General features: G+C 39.9%; 1 protein-coding gene across 1 annotated transcript in view; it reads right to left on the reverse strand.

The window, feature by feature from the left end:
* NIBAN1 (niban apoptosis regulator 1) overlaps positions 1-25,907 on the reverse strand; it is a 183,783-nt gene extending 157,876 nt beyond the window's left edge. The window contains exon 1 of the mRNA XM_019976440.2: positions 25,560-25,907. Coding sequence (XP_019831999.2) covers positions 25,560-25,614 — 55 coding nt within the window. The 5' untranslated portion in view covers positions 25,615-25,907. The remainder of the gene's footprint in view (positions 1-25,559) is intronic.
* Positions 25,908-27,152: the final 1,245 nt, after the last annotated feature.

Consider the following 27,152-nt stretch of genomic DNA (forward strand, 5'->3'; position numbering starts at 1 on the left):
ATAGAAGCAACTATCAAATTTATTGGGGAAATAATAGAGGCACTTTTTTTAAAAAGCAGGATCAAAACTAGAATGACTACTATGGAGGAGGGGGGCACATTCTCTCCATTCTTTATATTTTCATAAAAAGGCATCTGGTAAAACAGGAAGGAGAAATTGCCTGAAGATGAGTTTAGAGTCCAAGACAAAGAAATGCATTGTTTCTCCTGCCCTGCTTTCTATTGGAGTAACTGACACGCAGTCAAAACTTTTGAGATCTTGGTAAAAATGTGGCAGCTCTTGGAATTAAATGAGTTTAAGAAAATTTATACAGACAAAATGCATTAGTAATGGTCAATGATGCTGTGAAGTTAAGTGCTGTAGTAAAAAGAGGTCTGGCTTTAGATACAGAAGGACAAATACTGCATGATTCCACTTCAGGGAGGTGCCTAGAATAGGCAAATTCATAGACAGAAATTAGAATAAAGGTTATTATTTAATGGGCACAGAGTTTACATTGGAGATGTAGTGTGGGGCATATACTATAGATAGGGATGATAGTTACACAACATTGTGACTGTATATAATGCCACTCAACTGTATACTAACAAATGACTAAAATGATAAATATTGTGTTTTATATATATATACCAAAATAAAAGAGGTCTGGCTTTGACCAGACAGATATGGGTTTGAATCCCAGATTCTTATAGACTGAGAGCACTTTTTTTCTTATTGAAAATGGTTGATTTATAATATTATATTAGTTTCAGGTGTACAACATAATGATTCAATATTTTTAAGGATTATACTCCATTTAAAATTATTACAAAATAGGGCTTCCCTGGTGGCTCAGAGGTAAAGAATTTGCCTGCTGATGCAGGAGACATGGGTTTGAACCCTGGTCCAGGAAGATCCCACATGTCTCAGATCAACTAAGCCCACGCGCCACAGTTACTAAGCCTGTGCTCTAGAGCCCAGGAGCCGTGACTACTGAAGCCACATGCCCTAGAGCCTGTCTAAGCTCCCCAACAAGAGAAGCCACTGCAATGAAAAACCCATGCACAGAAACAAAGAGTCGGCCCCACTCGCTGCAACTAGAGAAAGCCCACACAGCAACAAAGACTCAGCATAGCAAAAATAAAAAAATAAAATTATTAAAGTTATTACCAAATAATGAATGTATTTCTCTGTGCTGTAGAATAGATCCCTTATACACACAGGAGCCTGAGTGTCAACCAAGGACCAAAGGCCAGGGAGAATTGGCTGGTGCTGGGCAAAGGATGTTTCAGAGGCCTGGTGCAGGAGCTCAGGGTCAGCTGAGAGGCAGGTGTGGAAACAGAATAATCCAGTCCTGGCAGAATTCACTAACAAAATCATAATCCAAATATGGATAGACTGGCCTTAGGAGATAATGAGGTTTCTGTTACTGGAGGTACTGAAAGTTGCTTACGGTCTTATAAGGGCATTCAAACATAAGATGACCTTTAATTCCCTTTCAAAGGGGTAAGCAGGTGATGTTCATTCCTTTACAAAAATCTGCTTAAATTATGGTACATTTACAATGATACCCTCAAATAATGGTGAAGTAGAAAAGTAATGGGGATGGAAAAAGAGCTCTCAGATTATTTGATTATTCAATCTACCCCTGGATAAGCACAATCAAGATGTTCAAGAATATGTAGCAGTAAGAACATATCTTTAGAACTAAGAATTGGCAAATATAATAATCACTATTAAATATGCCTATGGAATTTTTTTTCAAGAGATTCTTGGGTATATATGGTGCTTGAAGTGAAGTGAAAGTCTCTCAGTCATGTCCAACTCTTTGCGACCCCATGGAATTCTCCAGGCCAGAATACTGGAGTGGGTAACTTTTCCCTTCTCCAAGGGATCTTTCCAACCAACGGATTGAACCCAGGTCTCCTGCATTGCAGGTGGATTCTTTACCAGCTGAGCCATCAGGGAAGCCCATACATGGTGCTTAGAAAGGACTAATTCAGATACATTTCTATCTGAAAGAGATCTGAAGATTCAGTTGACTCTAGCACAAAGCAAATATTTATGCATTTATTCATTTCATTCAGTAAAATGATCATGGACTACAAAGAGAATAAGAAAATGCATAAGGTAAAATTTCTGCTCCCAAGAGCTCAGATTACTTACTGCATTACAGAGAATTCAGAAATTCAACATGAGTGTTACACTGTGTATCTATAATGCCTTTTGTTTTAATACTATAATTTTTTAATTGTTCACCCTCTTTGACACCCAAGAAGTACTGCTAAGAGAATAATCAGAGAGGCACATAAATATTCATGTGTTAGGATGCTCACTAAAATTATTTTTAATAATAAAAATTTGAAAATGATAAAAAACAAGAATAATAAAAATTTGAACATTCAATAAGAGAATGGTTAAATAAATTATAGGCTGTAATTTACATAAGCTGGTATCATCCACAGCCAACAAAACATGCTTTAGAAGAACATTTAGAAGAACATTTGGTGATAAGAGAATTGTTTGTGACATAATATGGACTAGCAGTATACAGATTTGCATACAAAATACAATCTAGAGAGATGGCACACTGTACTTCCTCTCAAAACAAAGCAGTTCTCAGTCTCATGATAATGCTGTCCTTCAGAGTAACTATCAAAACTGAACCAGAGGGATGAATTGGGAGGCTGGGATGGCCATACATTACACTATTGATACTATGAAAAAATAACTAGTGAGAATCTACTGTATAGCTCCAAGAACCCTACTTAGTGCTCTGTGGTGACCTAAATGCAAAGGAAATCCAAAAAAGAGGGGACATATGCATACATACAGCTGATTCATTTGCTGTACAGTAGAAACTAACATGACACTGTAAAGCAACTCTACACCAATAAAGATAAATTTTTAAAAAATGAACTAGGATAATTCTAAGGAGCATGAATTGTACATATTCAAGTATAAAATCACAAGTCAGAATTTCAGCTTCAGTTCCTAATCTGGAAATTGGGGATGATCATATTTATAGAAAATTATGTGTAACTGAGCTTGGATCCCTGCTCTGCCACAGACCAGTCCATACGTAAGGCTCTTGCAACCAATAGACAGCAACCATCGCCATCTCTACTTCTATCATCATAACAGAGTGGAGGCCAAAAAAGAAGCAATAAGAGATAATTCAATGGAGTGATTATTTAAAACAACTCATTGAAGGCAATCATTTTTCCACCTGCTTGATTTCCCAGATAGTTATTTTAAATCAATGGTTATAAAGTAAGGGACCTCACCCCCAACCCAAGGGAGTGTATTAGATCTATCAGGAGTGCAGAGGAGTCTTCCCTGATTTAAAGTTGATGGTCTCATGATTGACCATCAGTTAGCTTGATGCTAAACAAGGAATCTGAGCCTGTTGGTGAAAAAGTACACAAATTTTTTTTTAGGTCATCTAGCATTGTTTAGCTTAATAAGATGAAATTTGCAAAAGATAACTGAATAATGAGAAAGAGCTAATGTAATTTATCCCCCACTACAATTTACTCCACATCCTTAAGAAGGCAGGCCGTGGACACAGACTTTTCACTCCATCATTCTCCCCATATATACTAGGGGCCGTTAAACTAGGTAAGAAGATGAATTACTAGAGATGATTATGCATGCCTTCAGCAGTCCATGAAATGTACCCGAGAACAATAAAGATATCTGATGACCTGTCAGGGAGATGCTTATGCAAATGAGAACATCATGATTATTCGTATGCTTGTTCATCTAAAGGCTATCATGATATATAGACAGAAAAACTTCACTTGCTCCATAGCATCACAAATAAGAAGCTGGTTTCAGATTAGGATATGCCAGAAAGGAAAATTCATGGTCAAATTCCGAGTTCAGCTGTAAAAGAGGACAATAATGGACACAGATCAGCATCCAAGCTTATTTCCTTTGAAAACAATAATTACATTAGACGACAGTTCTTACTGCTCTCCTGAAAAGTATTCGGCACTAAAAATTATTTGTAATCCTCAGAGGTAAAATACGTTGCAAATACATATCATCAGCATCTTTCTGCTCCTAAATAATCAACAATATTTCTGACCAGAGTTCAACAACCTTCAAGGTATCCATGAGAATTAAGACAAAAAGATGAGGCAACTGATGGAACTCAGCTAGGTTACTATGAAACCCAGCCTCTTCCTCACGTGGCAATACAGTGACGGTGTTAAGAGCAGGGCCTTGATTTCGGAGGGAATATCATCCACTACTTAATATACACGTGGCCATAACCACAGTCATAATCTCCCTGAATCTCAGTCTTACCATCTGCAAAGTAAGCATGATAATAGTACCTATCTCAGAAAGTCATTGTGAGGATTTAAATGAGATGACTTGTGAAGGTTCTTAACACAGAGGCTGTCAGGTAATTAAAGGTTTACAAAACAGAAATAGAGTCACAGATGTAGAAAACAAATTTATGGTTACCATGGGGATAAGGGACAGGGAGGAATAAATTAGGAGATTGGGATTAACATATACACATTATTATATATAAAATGGATACCTAATATGGACCAACTCTATAGCACAGGCAACACTAGTCAATATTCTGTAGTGACCTATATAGGAAAAGAATCTTAAAAAGAGTGGAGATATATATATGGGCTTCCCTGATAGCTCAGTTGGTAAAGAATCCGCCTGCAATGCAGGAGACCCTGGTTCTAATCCTGGATCGGGAAGATCCACTGGAGAAGGGACAGGCTACCCACTCAAGTATTCTTGGGCTTCCCTGGTGGCTCAGCTGGTAAAGAATCTGCCTGCAATGCGGGAGACCTGGGTTCGATCCATGGGTTGGGAAGATCCCCTGGAGAAGGGAAAGGATACCCACTCCAGTATTCTGGCCTGGAGAATTCCATGAACTGTATAGTCCATTGGATCACAAAGAGTTGGACACAACTGAGTGACTTTCACTTTCACATATATATATATATGTACATAACTGATTCCCTCACCTAAAACTGACACACACTATAAATCCACTATACTCCAATAAAAATTTTAAAATAAACAGTAGTTATTATTAGAGGAGAAGTCAACTGTCTGATATCTCCACTTGGATCTCAAACTTATCACGTCTAAAAATTAACCCTTCACTCTCAACATGTGTTTTCCCCAAACTTCTCTGTTTCAGTAAGTTGCAACTCCATTCTCTATGTTGCTCAGGTCAGAATACTTGGAGATGTCCTTGAAGCCACTTTTCTTCCCTCTGATTCCATAGACCTGATCAGCAAATCCTGGCAGCTCTATCTTCAATATGTATTTATAATCCAACCACTTCTCACAACTTCCAGCTACCCCCTAGTCCAAGGCTTCCCTGACCTGGATCACAGATCTAGCCTCCTAAGTAACCTCCAGCTTTCTCCCACTTCCCTCTTACAATCTGTTCTCTACAAAGCAGTCAGAGAAATCAGGTTATTTCAATCTTCTGCTCAAAACTCCCCATGGTTTCTCTTTTCTTTCAAAGTAAAAGCTCAAATCCTTAGCAGAGCCTCTAAGTCCCTCTGTGATATGGCCCTCCCCACCTCTCTGCCCCCACCTTCCATTGCTCTTTCCTCTCTAACCACACTGGCTTTCCTACTGTTCCTAAGAAAGGATAAGCTCCTTTCCAAATTCAGAGTTATCAAACTTGCTCTTCCCCTGCCCAGGATGTACCCGCCCCTAGACCTTCCTGTATCCCAATCTATAGCATTTCATGCAAATGTCATAGAGGGCTTCCCTGACCCCTTATCTGAAGTAGCAGCCCTCATCACAATCTGCTCTTTTCTGCTCTCTGTTTCTTCAAAATACTCATTACCACATGCCATCTTACTATTTATTTGGTTTATTTTTCCACCAATACTTCCATGATAAAGTCCCTCAAGGAGGAAGAAAGTCTGTGAAAATGCTCTAGGTATGAGCCAATAAGGCTCTAATTGGGAAGATGGCAGGGAGAATGGAAAAGAAGAGATATTTGGAAGAGGCCTTATCTGAGAAGAGTCTGTAAGACTCCACTGTTGATTACATGAATCAGAGAAACTAGCCAACATGATTCTGAGCTTATTATTCTCAAAACAGTAACAACCTTAGAGATATAAAGGCATTGTATATAACAGGGTGTTCTCTCTGAGATGCTGGAAATGCCCATTTTGATGAGTTATGTTTTCAAAGATGTCTAAGCAAAAACTCATCAAACTACACCCTTAAAGTCTGTTCATTTCACTTTATGTAAGTACTCAGAAAAAGTATACAGAGAAAACAATATATTAAAAAGTCAAAGTTAATAAAAATATTCTTCTAAGTTTAATTAAATAAATACAGCCCCTCAAGAGCAGTTTAGTTTGTTTCATTCATCTAAACTCATGAAGCAGGGTACATTTTATTTGATGACTAAAAGGAAAGATACGTAATGAATGCCTCACCATAAAAAATAGATCTGTCCCATGACATTTTATAAGTTCATCCTAAGTAAGGTTCTATAGAGAGACAATCAATTAAATGACTTGTTTCACTAATAAGAAAACTGAGGCCTAAAGACAAGGCCAAAGTAAGATGGTAAGTGTTAGAACCAGGGCTCGCTTAAGCGAGTTTTTCTGTGCTGAGCGTCATGCACTTATCCCTAAAGTCCATGCTCTCTACCAAGTTTGGAACATGCTGTAATCTCAACTCCATGAACAGTAGAAAATGTATATCAGTTCAGTTCTGGTTCAAACCAACTGACTAAGAATTTTAAGAGAAAGGGGTGGGAGGGGGGTTCAGGATGGGGAACACATGTACGCCCGTGGCGGATTCATGTCAATGCATGGCAAAACAACTACAATATTGTAAAGTAATTAGCCTCCAATTAAAATAAATAAATTTATAATTTTTTTTAAAAAGGGAAAGGACTTTATATAACATACAATTTATCTAAAATCTTTTACTTTGGTTTTAGAATAAATAAAACTATTGTACATGGATGAACAGCTAACAGTTGAGAGTCCAAGTCCCTAGCAAGGTTAAGTACTTCACAAGGATTAGTACAGGAAATCCTTACAACCACCATCTGAGGCAGTACTATGGTCCCCATTTTACAGCTGAAGAAACGAGGGTCAGCGGAGGTTATGTGCATGCACGCTCGGTTGTGTCTGACTCCTTGCGATGTTAGAGAACTTTAAAAGCTTGCACAGCTAGCAAGTCACGGGTCAGTACCTGAACTTGAGCAGTCAACCTACAGAGCCAATGTTCTGTTGAATCAAGAAAGCTGCAGAGGTAACATATATGTTGAAAGTTTTAAAAGGATTTATCTGCTCTGTAGATTCATTTTGTCCACTTTCCTGAAAATAGGACAGATACATATTATAAATATCATTCTGAAGTGTTTTGTTACCAACTCAAACATCTTACACTCATTTGCAATATATATACATATTTCTCCTTTTAATTCACAATGCAAAATTGAAAAAAAAATCCTTAAAGAAGTGATGAGTTTAGTCCTCAACAGATGTCAAGGCATCAAATATTTTCATGAAAACCATAAAGAGACACTAATGTTTGTGATCTCTTTTTCAGACATCCATTGATGTCAATAATTGTAATGATCTGAAATAAGCAAAGTAGTTATGGTATGCCTCAAGCGTTTCTCATGGAAGTGCCGAAGAACAATACTGAAGAGAAGAAATGCCAAAACAGGAGACATGCTGGTAAATGGGTCACAGAGTTGTCATGGGTCAAGAGGCGGCATTCTTTATGGCTCTTCTGGAACTTAGAATTCTAGAGACTACTGAAAATGCAGAAAAACGTAACTTCAGAGAAAATGGGACATCCCAGAGTCTAGGTGACATATAACACTTTCCAAAGAGTGTTGAGTAAGGCAACTATGTTATTTCAACTGCAACAGCAAATTATATGCTTCAAGAAGCATTTACAGGACTTGCCCAGTGGTTCAATGGTAAAGAATCCACCTTCTAATGCAGGGACTTGGGTTTGATCCCTGGTCCAGGAAGATCCCACACGCCACAGAGCAACTAAGTCCGTAAGCCACAGGTACTGAAACCTTGCACCTAGAGCCCATGCTACACAAGAGAAGCCACCATGAAGAAAAGCCTGGACACCACAGCTAGAGAAAGTTCACGCAGCAATGAAGACCCAGAGCAGCCAATATAAACAAATTTTTTTTTTTTTTAAAAAAGAAGCACTTACATTATTTAAAATTCCTAAAAGGGGAAAAATGATGTATTGGCAATACATCATGTAAGATAAGGGCTTTTTGTCTAACCTTTTATCTTAAATATTATTTAAATACACAATAGCCCAAATGTGATCCTATGAAACTTGGTGCATGATAGAGGGAGAGTGAGTTGGAGGAGGGAGAGTGAGTTGGAGGAGGGAAAGAAATTCATGGGAAGGAATATTCTGGAATGAAAAAGTCAGTAAAGATTCCAGACATCCTCTTAAATTTGGCTCTAGGGTCCATAGCAGGAGCCAAGAAGAGAAAATGGGAGAAAAGAAAATGAAGCCCACCATTTAGTTCTTTTCATTGTTCTCCACTGTGCTCCTCCTGGCTGGGAGAAAGGGGTAATCATGTTAAGTATTAGGGTTCCACATGTTTCCATTTCTTTAAGATAAAATCCAGAAGATACAAGAGTGTAGCATTTCTTTATAAGCTTAAACATTCAAGAGAGAGAAGTACAGGGGGAGGAACGATCTCACGGCCTCTTTTATCCGAGTTCATGAACGATGAAGTCACGCACCAGCCATCCTGTCTGCCCACCTGTGTCTGTGATTCTTCAGTAGCAGGAGGAAGTTGTACTTAAGTTTTGAACCTGAGGCTGAATAATACATCAGATTCAAAGGGAAAACTTACCATTTTCATGATTTTATGTATAACTCTGAATTAGAGTGTTTTCTGGTATGGTCTTGAAATTTAAAGCTTAGAGATTTGGGGTTTGGTTAAGTTTGATAGAAATACCATGGACTTGATGAAAATAGCTCTGTACCAGGAGTGTGGAGACCTGAGTTCCAGTCCTATATCTGTCATTGCTAGCTATACAAACAGGAGCAACTCAGTCTCTCAGATCACAATGAGGTGACTGGATTATATGTTTATCTCTAAGGTCCCTTGCAGCTCTATGAATCTTCCACCAGTCTTTATTCAAGAGCAGGTGCCTAAAAGAACTATATGAGCCATAGACATGAACCTCAAACGTAATTTAAAGTTTCCTGGAAGCACATTAAAATTTTTAAACAGATTGAACTAATTTTGTTTTATTTGTACTTAATGTGGAGATCAGTCCTGGGTGTTCTTTTAGAAGGAATGATGCTAAAGCTGAAACTCCAGTACTTTGGCCACCTCATGAGAAGAGTTGACTCATTGGAAAAGACTCTGATGCTGGGAGGGATTGGGGGCAGGAGGAGAAGGGGACGACAGAGGATGAGATGGCTGGATGGCATCACTGACTCAATGGACATGAGTCTGAGTGGACTCCGGGAGTTGGTGATGGACAGGGAGGCCTAGCGTGCTGCAATTCATGGGGTTGCAAAGTCGGACATGACTGAGCGACTGAACTGAACTGAATGTGTTTTATTTACATATGTATTTAATCCAACAGGATCAAAATCATATCACTTCAATGTGTAATTGCTATTAAATAATATTAATGAGATATTTTACATTCTTTCCTTTTTCTACTAAATCTTCAAAACTTGATACATATTTTATACTTGCATCATATCTTTATTTGGATTAGAGGTATTTCAAGTAGTCAATAATCAAGTTTAGAGGGCTTGAATTTTTCTTACCTAAAGATATAGCTTACCTTCAAAGTGAGATTACATTTAAAGTAGAAACACTATTCATTAAAACCTTAGGGTCAACATATTGAGGAGATGTTGGGGAAGGGATGATCAACAAAGTGATAGGAGTTTTTATGGTAACTGACAAATAGAAGGATACAGAAGGAAGCTGTGTCACGTGGAAATTCAAGGGTTGGACAGAAATGATGTATGCCACCTCCAGGCCTAGTCAATAAAATGTTTGCCCCTAATTCAACACCGTCTCTTTTCTCTTATATACAGACATACGCAGTGTGTTTAGTTAAGGTCTCTGTGGTCATAAGAATAGAGAAGTCACTAGATCAGGGGTTCCTAATCTGGGGTCTATGATCTTTATGGGATCTTCGGATAGAATTCAGGGAGTCCAAAAGTGGAATGGGGGGAAATAACATCTTTACTTTTATTAACTTCCAACACGAATTCATCATTTCCTTCAATTATGAATGTAGGCAAACCACAGTAGAATTTAACAGAGCTTGTGACCTCACCCTCGCCAGAGATCACACATTCTTCCTGGCGCATTTCATTAACTGCACATCATACAATAGCACTTCATCAATGTGACAGTGGTTATCAGACCCTCCACGGGACCTTATCATTGAATGCATTAATAAAGAGACACATATATTATTATGTCACAGGTTTTTAATATATTTTGGTATCTGTGTTTCAATAAAATTGGTTTCTCTTGTAAGCCTATGTATTTTTTTTAAATTTAAAAATGTTACTATGAGAAGGAGGTCCACAGATTTCAACAGACTGCCAAAAGACTCCATGGGCAACACACTAAAGGGAGAGAGTCTGGGTCCTCGAATGACCCTAACACCCTTCTCTATCCCACACTGAATCATATTGGATTGTGTAATGAGTGAGAAATAAATCATTATCATGTCAAGTCACTGATATGTGAGGAGAACTCAGCAATTAGGCCACTGTAGTGTACATTGAAATGTGGCTTCAGGCCAATGCCAGTTGGTTACAACTGCAACCAGATTCCATGCACTGAAGAGACAGGCACTGGCAATGATGTGCTGGTAAACTGAGTCTCAAAAAAAAACAAAAAAAAAGACCTACCATGGCTGATTTTCAACTACCAATACAATGGCACTGAACTCTGAATTAGAAGGGTTGCCCGGACTCGGGCTTGAGCCAGTGTGAACTGACTCCTGGCCTGTCGTTGGAACTGCTCTCCCCCTAACAGTTCCTAGAAAGGTGTCTTGCTATTGACATCCCCTGGCTGGAGGGGAAGGATGTATGCAGAATCTTGAGAATAATTGCTGGAAGGCTCCTATTTAAACCATCGTGTCTGACTTTTTCATAATGAATAAATAAAGCAGAATACCTTAGGTTCAGCAATTTGTACATTCCACAAGCTGTTGAAAAGAATCTAATTAGTACTAATTACAATACTAGAGTGTCCCAACAAATTATAATGCCATTGCTTCTGTAGAGGCATTGTGTTTAAACACTCTGAGACATTAATTAGTCTACAGAACAAATGTGTGAGATAGGTATTATTCAGCAGTGTCTGGAAGCCAATTATTTACTCTGGGAAAGCCTGATACTGTTTCTGATAGTAAAAACAAATTGACAGTTGGACGGGGAAATCCCAGAATTACATGAACTTCTTGTCTGAACTCCTTTTATTTCACTGAGCATTACTGCTGTCCCCATTTTACACCCGAGGAACGGAGCTCAGCCAGTTATCAGACCCAAAACGCACAGAGAATCCAGCCTCAGACTCCACAAATCCTCAGGAGATTATCATGCTTGTTTTTCTAATTTAAAATCTTCTTTTATGAGTCTTTTGTGTCTTATTTTCCAAATATATTTTATTTTATAATGAAGAAGCTGTTTAAAGGGACCATTTTATTAAAGTTAAAGTGACCTACTATGCTGCTTTCGCTTATTTATAAATTCCCTATTATGTCTGCTAACATGCAGACAGATTTTACTTTCTGGATTAAGCTACGTAAAATCTCACCTACTGAAAATATTCACTTCAAAATATAGTCAAATCATTTAGAATTAAGCTATGGAATCAAGGGTTTAGTAAAGGTTTCGATCTCATTTTAAAATAAATAAGTTGGGCTTCCTTGGTGGCTCAGTGGTAGAAGCCACCTGCCAGTGAAGGAGACACGGGTTCAATCCCTGGTCCAGGAAGATCCCACTTGCTGAAGAGTAACTAAGCCCGTGTGCCACGATCACTGAGCCTGTGCTCTAGAGCCTGGGAGGCATTAACTACTGAGCCTAAGTACTACAACTGCTGAAGCCCAAGAGTGCTAGAGCCTGAGCTCTGCAACAGGAGAAGCCACCACAATGAGAAGCCCTTGCACCATAACCAGAGAGTAGCCCCCTATCACCACAACCAGAGAAAAGTCTGCACAGCAATGAAGACCCAGCACAATCAAAAATAAACAACTAAATAAAAATAAAACCATAAATAAATAAAGTGAATAACTCACTGTTCAAGCTCATGCTCCTTTTCATCAGAAAGGAGCTATGTGGACAAGAAAAAGCTATGTGGACCAGGACTGCAGTTTCTAGAAGAACATTTGATATTCTGCTGCTTATTCTCTGAGAAATTCACTTGCCTGTCAAAGAGCAGACACTCAATACACATTAGTGTTTAATGTTGCTGTTATCATTATTATCACTCCTCAGGCCAGGAGTTATCATTTTTAGTTAAGAATTGATATCCCAATTGAATGCACAGGTCTTATTTATGCTCCAAAATTCTTAGCTGCTTTAAATCTAAATTGTTGTTGTTGGTTAGTCACTCAGTCATGTCCAGCTCTTTGCATCTCCATAGACTGTAGCCCGCCAGGCTCCTCTGTCCATGGGATCTCCCAGGCAAAATTACTGGAGTGGGTTGCCATGTCCTTCTCCAAGGGATCTTCCTGAGCTAGGGATCAAACCTGCATCTCCTACATTGGCAGGCAGATTCTTTACCACCAAGTACATTTCAATTAAAGACTAATTTAATCCCTCTTTACAATGAAACAGTTGGAAATATTTATACTCCAGATATTCAATTCAGTCCCTCAATCGTGTCCCACTCTTTGCGACCCCGTGGACTGTAGCACATCAGGCTTCCCTGTCCATCACCAACTCCCGAAACTTGCTCAAACTCATGTCCATTAAGTTGGTGATGTCATCCAACCATCTCATCCTCTGTCCCCTTCTCCTGCCTTCAACCTTTCCCACCATCAGGATCTTTTCCAAGAGTCAGTTCTTCTCATCAGGTGGCCAAAGTACTGAAGCTTCAGCTTCAGTATCAGTCCTTCCAATGAATATTAAGGACCAATTTCCTTTAGGATTGACTAGTGTGATCACTTACTCCAGATATTGCACAATATTATTAACGTTGTGAGTGAAATTTACCTTTATTCTAACTATGTCTGTTTTGTTTAGACCATTATTCAGGCTTCCCCGGTGGCTCAGCAGTAAAAGAATCCACTTGCAAGGCAGGAGACACAGGAGATGCAGATTCGATCCCTGGGTTGGGAAGATCCCCTGGAGGAGGCAATGGCAACCCACTCCAGCATTCTTGCCTGGAGAATCCCATGGACAGAGGCTACAGTCGTGGAGTTGCAAAGAATCGGACACAAATGAAGCAACTGAGCACAGACAAATCATTCAGACATACCTATCTAACTCACTCAGCATGACCTGCATAGGAAATAATTTTAAAAACAAGCATCTTCAATCCAAATTGGGAAAACTTCTGAATTCTTAAGCTAATCCTAGAAACTGTCAGTTGTCCTGTGTGAGCCCCCAAGGTAATGGCACAAGACAGCACTAACTATGGCCTTTTTGAAAGAACATCCACAGTTTCCTTTCATTTCTCAGTCAATCCTGCTCATCTGTCCTGGCCCCAGACCAGCCCCATCTCAGCAATTCTTCATGAAGATCTGCTCCACTCCTCTCCCAAACCTACTGAGAATGTTGGTAGCAGGTAGTACAACTACATTCTCCAACAGCTGTTCCAACAGACCCAAAAACGCAGTATTCATATTGCTCTTTCCTAGAGACCTGGAGACAAGAATTATTTCTGTGTTCCATTTCTCTCCTCATTGTGTTCATATTTTCCTCTACTTTAGCACATGGAACATATTTATAAAAAACTGTCTTAACACCATTGTCTGCTGATTTCATCATGTCTGTAATTCCTAAATCTGTTTCTATTGATAATTTTTTTCCCCTTTGAGTTATGATCTTTTCCTGTTTTTTCATTTGCCTGGTAATTTTTTATCAGATGCTGGGTATTATGAATTTTACATTGTTGAATATATATTTTACTGTATTCCTATAAGGAATATTGGACTTTGTTCGGGCATGCAGTTAAGTTACATAAGATCAGTTTGATCCTTTTGAGGTTTGCTTTCACATTTTTTTTTTATTAGAGCAGGTTCAGACCAGTATTAGAGTTTAAAGTTAATTTCTGTTCACTACTACTTACAACTTGGAGAAGGAAATGGCAACCCACTCCAGTATTCTTGCCTGGAGAATTCCCATGGGCAGAGGATCCTGGTGGGCTATAGTTCATGGGGGTCACAGAAAGTCGGACACGACTAAACGACTAACACACACACACACACACACACACACACACACACACACTCTACTGAGGACTCCACACAATGCTCTATGTATTACAAGATCTTTCTCTTATATTTTGTTGCTGTTGTTGTTTTTCTAATGTCCTTCTATTTGGGATGATGGGGATGTAAACTATTTCTAGCTCTGGATGACCTCCAGGAACTGTTTGACTCTATAAAATCAGATACACGTGATCATCTGTTCTAGAAAATGGTCTTATATTACTTCTCCGCTAATTTTCTCCTCTTCATTTTCTTTGTTCTCTATTTCCGAGAACTTCAGAGTCAGACATTGAACTTTTTGAATTGATTCTTTAATTTTTAAATATTTTTTAACATTGCCTCTTCTATTTCCTATCTTTTGATTTTTTTGTTCTATTTTTACAAGACTTTCTCAACTTTGTTTTCCAAAGCAACAACTGGATTTCTAAATTTCTTGATCATTAGATTTTTAATTTCCAAAGATATTTCTTATTCTACTATCATCATTTCTTGCATTGTCTTGCAACCTGAACTTGTTTTCCAAACTCGATACTTCTCTTATTTTTTAGGATATTCACTATAGTTTAAATTTTTTTCTCCTTTCATTCATTTATTAAGCAAATATTTACTGGTAACAAACCACGTATCAGACACTGATCTCTCAAAACAAAGACTCTGCTCTCATGAAGGTGAAAGTCAGTGATAGGCATTAAAAAACTAGCAAACACATTTTATTAAAATGTTGGTTGGTAATGAGGATCCCCTCCACCAAACACTCTCTCACTTGCTCACTACACTCCACCCATGCCACCCTTTCTTCAGTTTGCTCAAGTTTCTTTTTCTCCTTGCCTTTCTATACACTGTTTTCTATGCTTAAAATATTCTTCCTTATCCTGCTGAGCACTGTATCTTCAGAGTATCTCATCTCCTTGCCCTACCATCAGTTTTCCAATCTCACTACACTTTCTATTCCATTCATAACATTTATAAAAACTTGTAATGTTGCTTACTTACCACATAATAGCCATTCATGCTTCTTCCTTGACAAGTCAGCCTGATTTTGTTCAGGTGTCGCAATAGCCACAGGCTTCAGAGAAGACAGGGCCTGGCCGAAGCCAGGGCTGATTCTGGATCAGTCTAACAAAATCATGATAATTCCATACTATTGCTAGTGATGGCTTAGGAAAGAATGTGTGACCCAATTCTGATCAGTGGGTCACATGTCAAGGGAAGTCTGCTATGAGAAGCTGGAGAAAGTTTGCTCTTATAAAGAGACTAAAAGAATAGATAGTCCTATTCTCTGCCTCTGGGACATTGCTTTACTTAAGAATGTGGTATCTCTCGCTACTCTAGTCATCTTTCAACAGTAGGAGTGCTAACCCACAGAGAGCAGAAAGACAAAAATAAGCTGACTTTTGATGATATCACAGAGCCACTAAATTATTCCTATCTTCATGCTTCTTTACATTCCAGTGAGCTCTACTTGAGAAATCTACTAGATAATGAGCTTCAAATACCAAAGAGACATCAGCATAAGGAGTGATGAATTAAGTAACATTTACTTGGAAAACAAGAAGTAAATAAGAAAAAAGAATATAATGTAATGGTTATATGTTCTGACACAGCAAAATCATAAAATAAAATTGGAGAATTGTGATGGCATGTATAAAACTTACTAATTCTTCTTTTCAATTTATTTTTTAATTGGAGAAAAATTGCTTTACAATGTTGTGTTGGTTTCTGCCATACAACAATGCAAATCAGCCGTAATTATACATCTATCACCTCCCTCTTGTGCCTCCCTATGAATTCTTAAAACATTTGTTCAACAGTTTTCTGCAATAATTGATGGTGGTAATAGTCACATTATTGTCTCATACAGTTGCATGTATTAAGTGGGATAATGCAGAATTTGAAGGTATTTAATTCCATTATCTATTGTGACTTTGAGAACCAAGAAAAAGGAGACAAAAATATAATGTAGGACATACAAAGTTTTTTTCATTGTTCTATTAAAATGGTCCAGAAACAACCGCTAACCCAGTTGGCCTTCCCAGGCCCAACTGTCTTCTTAAATACCACTTTCCCCTAAGAGAAATCAGGGATTCTTTTAGACATTGCTTATTGCAAGTATGGGATAGGAAATATACATGATGAACCAAGGACATTTTGACCTACCAGAAGAAAGCTATCAAACACTAGGAGGGTAATTTCAAAAGGACTCAGGAGCCAACTTGAAAAGGCTTTCATTGTCCATGATGGGAATTTTCAATAAGGATAAGAATTTTTAGTAAGCATAAGAATTACAACAAGCTCATGAGTTAATAATATTTTTTAAATTAATTAATAATCTTCAGAGGACGATAGGAAACCTAAAATTATTTTGAAAATTGTTAAATAAAATGAAATGGTAAAGTTCTTTATTCTGCCTTTCCTATGTGAACTATCATTTGAGGTCACCAAATAGTAAATAAGGAAAGTAGCGCTACATAAAGTTGGTCAATCTAATAAATGAAAACAAAATGACATAATTAGAATATCACCATTCTTCGATTCCAGAGATATCAATGGGTCTCAGCAATGAGCATCAATAACTGCCAAGTGAAAATGAAAGTGACTTAGTTGTGTTCAACCCCATGGACTATACAGTCCATGGAATTCTCCAGGCCAGAATACTGCAGGAGGTAGCCTTTCCCTTCTCCAGGGGATCTTCCCAACCCAGGGATCAAACACAGGTCTCCCGCATTGCGGGTAGATTCTTTACCCACTGAACCAGAAGGGAAGTCCAAGAACACCGGAGTGGGTAGCCTTTCCCTTCTCCAGCAGATCTTCCTGACCCAAGAATCGAACCAGGGTCTCCTGCACTGCAGGCAGATTCTTTACCAGCTGAGTCTGCTAACATCACCAAAAGAGACAACCAAATGTTAGGCGCCTCCAAATGAAGAACACAGCACCACCTATAGCCTTGACAAAAGTATTAATTCTCAACCTGATCACATCTCAATATCCCTCTGTCAATCTGCAGAAAATATAGGAGAAATGTGTGGAACGGCACCATGAACAATTTCCAGACTGTGGGAAAACTACATGTCCAATAGTCCAGATCTGTCAATACATTATTTGCAAGTAAAGATTAGAGACGTAAGGGAAACCTGCAGATTAAAGACAGATTTTTGTAATGGGCAAGACTAAACTATAGTGTTTAAAAATACATTGTTGGGTGATAAAACCATAGGAAATGTCAGGAAGTCATTACTATACCATCTAGGATGCCTAGTATGGTCGTTTGTTATATTGGCAGCCCCTAAGGAATCACAACTCATGGTGTTCATGACTTTGTGGAGTTCCTTCCTCTTACATCTGAACTGGCCCTGAGATTTGCTTTAACCAATAGAATATGGCAGCGTAATACTGTGCTGTTCCAAGGCTAAGCCATAATAAGCTCTTGTCTTTGCTTTCATGCAAACTCTGACCTAGTACTTTATTTTTTTAGTAAAGAAAAACTAGCTAGTTGTATTCAATTTTATTTGGCACTAGGGGCAGAATATATCCTTAGACCATAAAGGAGAATAATTCTCTGTTCCACAATTTGGAAACTTTTAAATAGTATTTTCAATCACGAGATCTATTATTTTCATTTGTCTCTCAGATGAGTAACATAAAAAATAATAATAATAAAACAATTTTGTCTACCCTCCTCAAAAATCAATCTTGATTTTTCTTCTGTTGAAGGAACTGTGCTGTCAACAGTCAGCTGTCAATCCATGAGGCAGCTGTAATTAGGATGGAGAATCTGACCATGGGGAATGACTTCATTTTTCTTTTTAATTTGAAGATAATTGCTGTACAGAGTCACGTTGTGTTGGTTTCTGCTGTACAACAACACGAATCAGTCATAACTATACACATATATTCCCTCACTCTTGAGCCTCCCTCCTCCCCACCCCGTCCTATCCCTCTAGGTCGTCACAGAGCACCAGGCTGGGCTCCCTGTGTTATACACCAGCTTCCCACTAGCTATCTATTTTACATACTGACCTAGCGTTTTAAAATTCAGGACCCTGTTGGCGAGACCAGTATCTTTAGGGCTGAACAACAATCTCTGGGAGTAGTTTTTTTTTGGTTTTTTTGTTTGTTTGTTTTGTTTTGAGATTACAGAGGGGAGGCTTCTGGGATGCCTACTGAAGCTCTTTCCATTTCTTAACCTGGGTGATGGCTACAGGATATTCACCTTGTGATGATGCTCTAAGCTATGCATTTGTTTACATGGTTTTGGAGCCTATGTTTTATTTTTAAATTAAAATGGTTTTAAGAAAAAGAAAAAAAATCCCCATGGTTTGGCATAGAGACCTTTATTCCTCTTCCAAAATTCCTTTGGACTGTGGACTTTTTATTTATTTATTTTTAGACTATGGACTTTTTTAAAAGCACTCAAGGCTTCTAGTTTAAAACTTTTGATTTATTCTAATCTATCCACAGCAACATCCAAACACATCAAGCAGAGAAATATAAACTTCTTTGGATCTTAGATCTTGCGATTTGTAAAACCGAATTAATTTCTTTCATATATAAATCTTTTCTTCACTCCTGTGAGAAAAAACATATAGTACAAAAAAAAGAGGCACTTTTATAAACTGGCTTGCATTTTCTTACTGGCAGCAACTTGCTGGTCTCTTTTTAAAATGAGTTTTCCAGCTTCAAAGGAGAAAATGTGTATTACATTTGGGATTGTGTGTGTGTGTGTGTGTGTGTGTGTGTGTGTGTGTGTGTGTGTGTTTTAGTTTGGAACTGTTAGAATTTTAGCCCTCGTGTCACATTTTACTAAAGAGCTTTAAAACAGATTGTAGCAGATGAATTGTGCTCTTTTGTTCTCTTGTCTTCCTTTTCATTATTATCCTCACCTCTGACTTCATTTTCCATTTCACAAGGCAAATTGTTGTAGGTATCTTTTTTCTTAAAATGGTGTTAGCTAGCTTCACTGACAAAAGAAAATAAAATAAAATTTCTGGTTAAGGGATCAAAATTCACTGTCATACAGCACATATTTTGTAAAACATTCACAGTCCATTTACTTTGATTGAATTAGAAACTACTGTCACAAATCGCGCTCCTGCTATTGCACTTCTTATCTGGGAATCCCGTTCAGATAATAACCCCAAAGAATAACAGAGTACAACCACAATCAGTTCAATAGTTCACAGGAAGATAAATAAATGAAAATCACTATGGGCATCGTAGGAGGTACTATTATAAAAAATAAATAAATAAATAAAATTTTAAAATCATTATCGTCATTCTAGGAGTTTCTATTACTAAAGCACTCTTGAGGAAGTGGTTCTCTCATAGCAAATGTCCACAGGAGAAAAATGTGTTTCATCAAGACCAGATCTTGATTTAGCATCTGACTCTATGAATTCCTCAAAGCATGAACTGGGACTCAAGAGGGAAGACCACTCTTTCTTCCACAAGTACAGGAGAAAATGTTGGTTTGTCTGAGCCAAGTGTCCTTATTTTTAATGAGATTTATTAGATTAGGAAACTCAATTCACATTAAATTCTTAAAGTCTTGATTTCCATTCACAAAGACTAAAGGTAGCAGAAAGTAATAGTTGCCACCAGAAATTCCCAATCTGCAATAGTTTTCCTAATGCAAAACTCCTGCTAGCTTCATTCAGTTCAGTCACCTCATTAGTAGACTGGTATTTTTAAAATTAAGATATAATTTAGATGTATATAATCAATACACATTTTTGCATTATTTATACTGGGTCTTCTTCTTTTCTCCCATCCCTGCTATTTCCACCTGAGGCACTGCAATTCCTCACTTCTTAGGCGAACTCATTCATTTCTACAAATTAGGACTGAGACAAATACTTATGCAATAATTCTTACCCACTTCCTACTTTATTCGGATTAATTTTTCTTACAGGGGATCTAGGAAAGCGCTACACTTAGTGTACTGGCTAATATGCTTTGGGCCATAACAGAAAACAGTTATATTAGTTAGAGTTTGACTGTGAGTAACAGTAATGGCACAGGGAACACTGGCTTAAGTAAAACAGAAGTTTCTCTCTTCCTTATTACAGTCCAGAGGTAAGTAGTCCAAGGCTGGTATGGAAGTTCTACTACATGAAATCCTCAGGACCTGGGCTCCTTTTGTCCACTTCATTTTGCATGAATTCCTTCTTAAAGAACACCCCATAGTCCAAGATGGCTTCTCCAGTTGTGTTCACAATCTAGCCAGCAGTATGGAGGACAACAGAAAGAAAGGCACACCCTTTACTTTTAAGATCACTTTCTGGGGATGACATACAACACTTCTATCTACATCCCATTAGCCAGAACTCAGCTACACGACCCTATCTAGTTGCAAAGGAGACTCCAACTAGGTGTCTTTATTCTAGGAGTTCATGTGGCCAGCTAATACTTGGAGCTTCCATCATTTTAAAAAGCAAGAGAGTATTATATTAGGGGATAACTAGCAGTCTCTACCAGCCCAACCTGTATCTCTCATAACAAGAAGTACCCAAAAGTAGGGCAGGCAGTCAGTGAGGTTTGTTGGGCTCCAACTTCTCCTCTCTGAGGCTGCCTCGGCCTGGCACAGCTCCATGTGTCGCCTCTGTCTTAAGCTAGCTCCCTTCCTGCTCCTCAAGACAAAAACAGCAGTTCTAGGCATCATATTTCAGATGCAACAAAATCCAAAAGAAGAGGAGGAAGGATGTATCTCTTCCCTCTGTCCCCTTTTGAAAAGGGAAGAAAATTTTCTTAGAAGCAGCTGGCAAAGTTCCCTTCAAATCTCAGTGGCCAGATTTCATCACAATCCCATGCTTTGTACACAGCTGACCCTTGAACATCATGGTGGTCGGGGGGATGGGTGTGAGTGGTACCCACCCTCCACACAGTTGGCCCTGCATATATGCATTCCTTGGTAACAGCAGTTCCTCCATATCTCTGGTTCCACATGTTCAGATTCAACCAACTGTGAATCATGTAGTACTGTAGCATTTACTATGGAAAACATATCTTACCCATGAGTTCAAACCCACGTTGTTCAAGGGTCAACTGCAGTCACTGACAAGAAGACACCACCATGATAGGCAGGGACCCATCAGCACCCACCTCTCAGAAGCCATAAGTGGGGCTAACCTCTCTGAAACAGAGGGCTGCACAGAGGTTCAGTACCCTAACAAAAGTGGGGCTCTGTTATTAAAGAGGAATGGGGAAAGGATGTTGGGGTGGCATCTAACAGTGTCTACCACACTCTGTATCCTAAAGTTCCATACAGTTGACCTTTGAACAACACAGGTTTGAACTCTGTGGGTCCACTTATCTTTTTCAATAGTAAATACTATAGCACCACACAATCCACAGTTGACTGAATCTAGGGATGTGGACCCATGCTCAGTGAGGAAACGCAGTTATTAAGGACCTACTATAAGTTATACGCTGGAGAAGGCAATGGCACCCCACTCCAGTACTCTTGCCTGGAAAATCCCATGGATGGAGGAGCCTGGAAGGCTGCAGTTCGCACAGAGTCAGACACGACGTAAGCGACTTAGCAGCAGCAGCATAAGTTATACGCAGATTTTCAACAGCACAGAGGGTCTGCACCCTTAACCTTCATGTTGTTCAAGGGTCAGCTGTACTATTACTAGAGATAAACTGGTCTCTAAAATCAGACCAGTTCTCATACCCATCTCCTACCAACAAATTACAAGTGAAGAAAAAGCAGTGTGTAGACTAATAACTACACATCTAGGTTGCGTAGACCACAAACTTCCTAGTGTCCATGCACCTGGTCTAGGCAGACTTTTCACTCCAGACACTACAATCAGCATGAATTTCCCATTTCAGCTGAGTTAGCCCTTATGGTATAAATAGGAGAAAATTTCCCTGAGAGAAATACATGTTGTTTTTAAGTTGAAACTCGCTTCTTACTTTATAAGCATCAGATCCCTTATGAGCATTTCAGAAGCCACTTTACAGGTTCAGTGTGGCTGACGATGCAATAGTAAGTCTAGGAAAAGCACAGTTTTCCTGACTGCTGCTGCCAGGCCTGGAAGTGTCCTCCAGTATTCTCCCACCCCCACCAAGAACCCACGTAGCCATCAATTCTCAGCTACAGCACTGAATTTCCAGTGCTTTTCTGGCCCTCCACGGGACATATGTGGGAGAGTTTTCAAGTTTGTTTTCTTTTGATTCATCAACAATTCAACGGCACTTTTTTTAAGGAAACAAAATTATTGCCTTAACAGGAAAACACTGTTTTTGGAGCTGTAGTTCACTTCTAGGCATACTAAAAGCTTGAAAGGAAAAGAAAACAAGTCAGAAAAAGACAAAAGTGCCCTAAAATGACCACTGATGCCTGCATTATATGAGCTTTCTTTTTCCTTAAAGAAAAATCCTTTTAGGTCACTACTAAAAAGCATTTCTGAAGGCTAACAGATGACACCACCCATGTGATTACAAACTGATCTTAGTATTATTTATGAATTGCATCATTTTATCAAGGGACGTTACTCAAAGACTTTTAGACCCTATCCTCAAAATGTATTCTGTCCTTAAGAAACATGAGCCAGTCAGTGATTTTCAAAACTAACATCTTTAGAGACAAAGTAATACCTTTAACACTTCTGACATCACTACCTAGAGATTGACTAAATCCTAAGAAAGAAATTACTTTTGAAATATCCGTGTGACAGAGATCACTATTAACACAACGTTTTGAGGCACACGAACCAGATGGTAGCTGTTAAATGATTGGCCGAAAAGCCAGTGCTGATTCAGAATCATCAGCCTACTAAAATACAGCTGCTCTCAACACGTACAAGATTAAGTTAACAAAATTCACTGCAAATGTATTGACTAGTTGTCCTCCATGTTGGCAAAGTTTATTAAGCTTGAAGAAAAGTTATTGTCTCAGCTACAGGAGCTTTCAAATCCATACTATTTCACTGGCAGCTACTTTATGAGAAACAGGTCATAAAATTGTGTTTAAACTTTACCGTCATATCTTCAATTGTTCTGCTTACGATTAAATAAAAGCCTGAGAATATTTATGGGCTGAAGGATGGGCAAAGCAGTGAAGACAGGGTTATGGTTTTTTTTCAGGGATCTGGGGCTTAAAAACTGTCAGGAAATCACAGCCTCATGACCTTCTTTTGGTCATGCACTAACAATTCACAACACCATGCATTTTTCCAGTGCTGTTTTCTCTTTTTGGCAAGACCAGTATTCTCAAATGAGGAGACTTCTCATTTTCTCTGGAGGTATTCTAACTTTAACTCTTCTCTTGCCTCCACCCCTACATATTTTGAAAGTGCCCTCCCAAACAAATAATGAGGAGACATAAGAGAACAAGACTAGAGGATATAATGACTGTCACACAATCTGTTATAGTTTTAATGCATTCAGAACACATTTATTACCAACCCTTCCTGTGCACTAGCTATCTCATATTTTTGTATGTGTAATAATTTGATTTCAGAATGAAAAAGGTAACACATTTTCTTATCATATGAGTACATCAGCAGCAATAACCGTGGTAACCATGAAGTCTTCAAGCAAGTTAACCCCTCATATGGCTGGACTTCCAACGATTACTGTAGATGGCCATGCTACAACTTTATGTGTTTCTAAGCTTTTCAATGAAATACGGTTTTATAAAATAAATGCCATAAACCTATTTTGCTAATAACTAAATGCAAGCCCCTTCTCACAATGTTCTATTACATTGTTCTTCCAGTCCCCTACACACTGATATCGACAATAAGCCTGTAGCCAAATTTGTAAGACTAAGGCACACTTAGTTTAGCTTTGTTTTCTAATATAAATAAATCATCCATCTTTTCCCACATGTTAAATAAACAGCAAAGGAATACTTGACCAAATTTTGCTCCCTGACAGTATGGGCTGTTGGTGATCAGCAGAGCAGAAGTCTGGAAAATCAATTAAGTTGCTCTCACGTGCCCTGATTTGATATCCGTTTTAAGTGGTTTTCAACGTTGTGGTAACTGCAAGGAAATACGGAATAAGCACACTAACTAAATCCTTTCCTCTTAGGAAATGGTTCAGGGGCCAGAAAGAGGTATCAGAAAGAACTTAATTTTTTTTTAAACAGAATTAGGATAAAGCCTAGAGTATAATACTAGTTTAGCAGGTATTTCTAAAGCCAGAAAACACAAATTCACGAGCTAACCAACTGTTAGGTAGTGGTTGTTGGCAAGATTTGTGGGGTAGGGAAGAGAAAGAGGCCAATTTCACCCAGGAGATAGAGAGTCATGATTTCCTGCAGTTTCAGCTCAGTTTGGGTTTTGTTTTCTTCTGCCTCACACTCTAATGTATCACTGTTTGCCTGAAAGTCGCTCAAGTGAGTTTCTCTCCGTGTACAACTTCAGCCACTGTTACACAACACGCGTGTTCCTCTTTTGCCTGCCTGCCCCCCGGCCCCTCACCTCCCCTCCGGGAAGGGAACCTGGGAGAGGAATGACACTGGCCTTGCTGCCTCTGATGAAACCATCCCGCAAGTGACATTATGAAGTTCAAGGGAAGCTGTGGCCGACGCTGCGTTTTGCAAAACCTGGCCAATATCACCAGGAGGGGAATTCAGCGCAAGAGGCCGGGAATCCCCAGGGAAATCTCTAGAAGCGAGGGATATCCCCCAGTTCTCTTTTCGGCAAGTTCAGAAAGGGCTCAGAACTGTGTGCCATGCCAGGTACAGGGGGGCCGAGGTGTTGCTGCGCGGGGGACGGGGGTTGGGGTGTGCAGAACAGACACGGAAAACCACAGAGCGGAGGAAACGGGGGAGGGGGGGCGGGGGGCTGGGGGTGGTCCCCCTCTCCGCAGCCGGCACCTGCGTTTCCCAACCGTCCGGCGGCGCGTCGGAAGCATCCCGAGCCTATGCGCCCTGGACCCGCGCATCCCACCCCGACCAGAGCGCTCCGGCGAGCTGCCTCCGGCGGGGGGACCCCCCTGGCTGGGGAGGGGCTGTGCGCCCGGGTCATCCCCGCGCCCGCAGCTCTTGAGCCGGCCGTGGAGGGCGGGAGCGCGGCAGGTACCGCGCGGGTTACCCGCTCCCGGACCTGTGCCCGGGCGCCCAGCCTGGCCCAGGCTCCGGGCGGACCCGTCGCGCTCCCGGGAAACCCCCGGCGGGCGTACCTCGGATGTAGGTGCACTTGCTCTCGTCCAGCTGGCTGGAGGCCGAGCCGCCCATGGTGACGGTGCCGGAGGATGCGGAGCGCCGCGGCTGCCCGGGCGGGAGAGACGGACACTCCCGTCGGCGCCCGCTGCCAGCTCCTGGAAGTTGGTGCGACGGCGATCTGGGCTGTGCAATTAAAGGGCAAACTTCCTCCGAGAGGCGCGGCCTGCCGGGGCGCCTCCTCCGGGTCCGCGCCCTCTGAGGATCTGTGGGCCGGCCCGGAGCTGTCTTCCCGCCCTCGCTCCACGGGTGAGCTCGAGGGGATGTCGGGTCTGGAAGGACTTTTCTTCTCTTCGCTGGCTTCTTATTTTCACCTTGGGGTCAGAGGACAGTTTCCCTGGTGACCGGACACCTCTGAAGCTGGAACCTTCCTCCTCACCTCTCAGGAGGTGGAGGTCAAGGGCCCTTTGCTTTGCACGCCCTGCCCTTTGGTACCAGAAGCAACAGTTCTTTTGAAGCATCACCTAAGAACTTGTTAGAAATGCAAAATCTAGGAGGCAGCTAATTCAATTTAAAGGGTTTATATGAACGTATTTACAAAACAGAAGTAGAATCCCAGATGAAGACAACAAACTTAAGGTTACCACGGGATAGGGGATGGATCCTTTCAGGGGATGGATCCAGGGAAAGATCTCCGGAGAAGGGAAAGGTTACCCACTCCAGTATTCTGGCCTGGAGAATTCCATGGACTGTAGAGTCCATGGGGCTGCAAAGAGTCAGACACAACTGAGCGACTTTCACTCTCACACACCCACACACACAGTGGATGGATGGGGGGAGGGTGTTGGGAGATTGGCACTGACACATACATACAACTATGTATTAAAAAGGTAACTGACAAGAACCTACTGTATAGCACAGGGAACTCTACTCAATACTCTATACGGGAAAAGAATCTATAAAGAAGAGTGAATACATGTACCTGTATAACGGATACACTTTATTGTACACCTGAAACTAACACAACATTGTAAATCAACTATATGGCCAATAAAAATTTTAAAAAAAGAAGTTGAGCCAAGGAGGGAGTGGAGGATGAAGGGAAAAAAGAGAGAAATAGAAAGAAAAAAATAGGGAGAACCTAAGTTTGGATCCTACAATAGGCTCACAGTCCAGCAACTTCTTGAGATTTGATCAAAATCTGCTCTTGCAACTTCAGATTCCCTTCCTTTCCTTGACAAACTAGAAATAGTTCATTAGAAAGGGCACTTGTTCTTTTCCCACAACCACTGTTTAGCTTGGCAGCTCCTCCCAAACAAGAACCAGCTTGGTAGAAGGGTCACCACTCATCTCTCCCTATTCTTAGCAGTCAGATTTTAGTGACTCCTGCTGACTTAACCTTCAAGGTCAAATGATCTGTTCACACAAGAACGAGGCCTGAGGGGGACGTTTTTCTCTCCAAAGTTACTTATCTAGCCTTCTAACACAAAGATTTCTCATTCCTCACCCCCAGCCTCTCACATCTTATGTTCCAGGCCGTCAGTAAATTCTTTCAAATCGACTTTCAAAATATAGTCAGTGTTCAGCCATTTCTCATCCTCTCCACAGCTATC

This window comes from Bos indicus, chromosome 16, assembly GCF_029378745.1.
Source record: "Bos indicus isolate NIAB-ARS_2022 breed Sahiwal x Tharparkar chromosome 16, NIAB-ARS_B.indTharparkar_mat_pri_1.0, whole genome shotgun sequence".
Taxonomy (NCBI): domain Eukaryota; kingdom Metazoa; phylum Chordata; class Mammalia; order Artiodactyla; family Bovidae; genus Bos; species Bos indicus.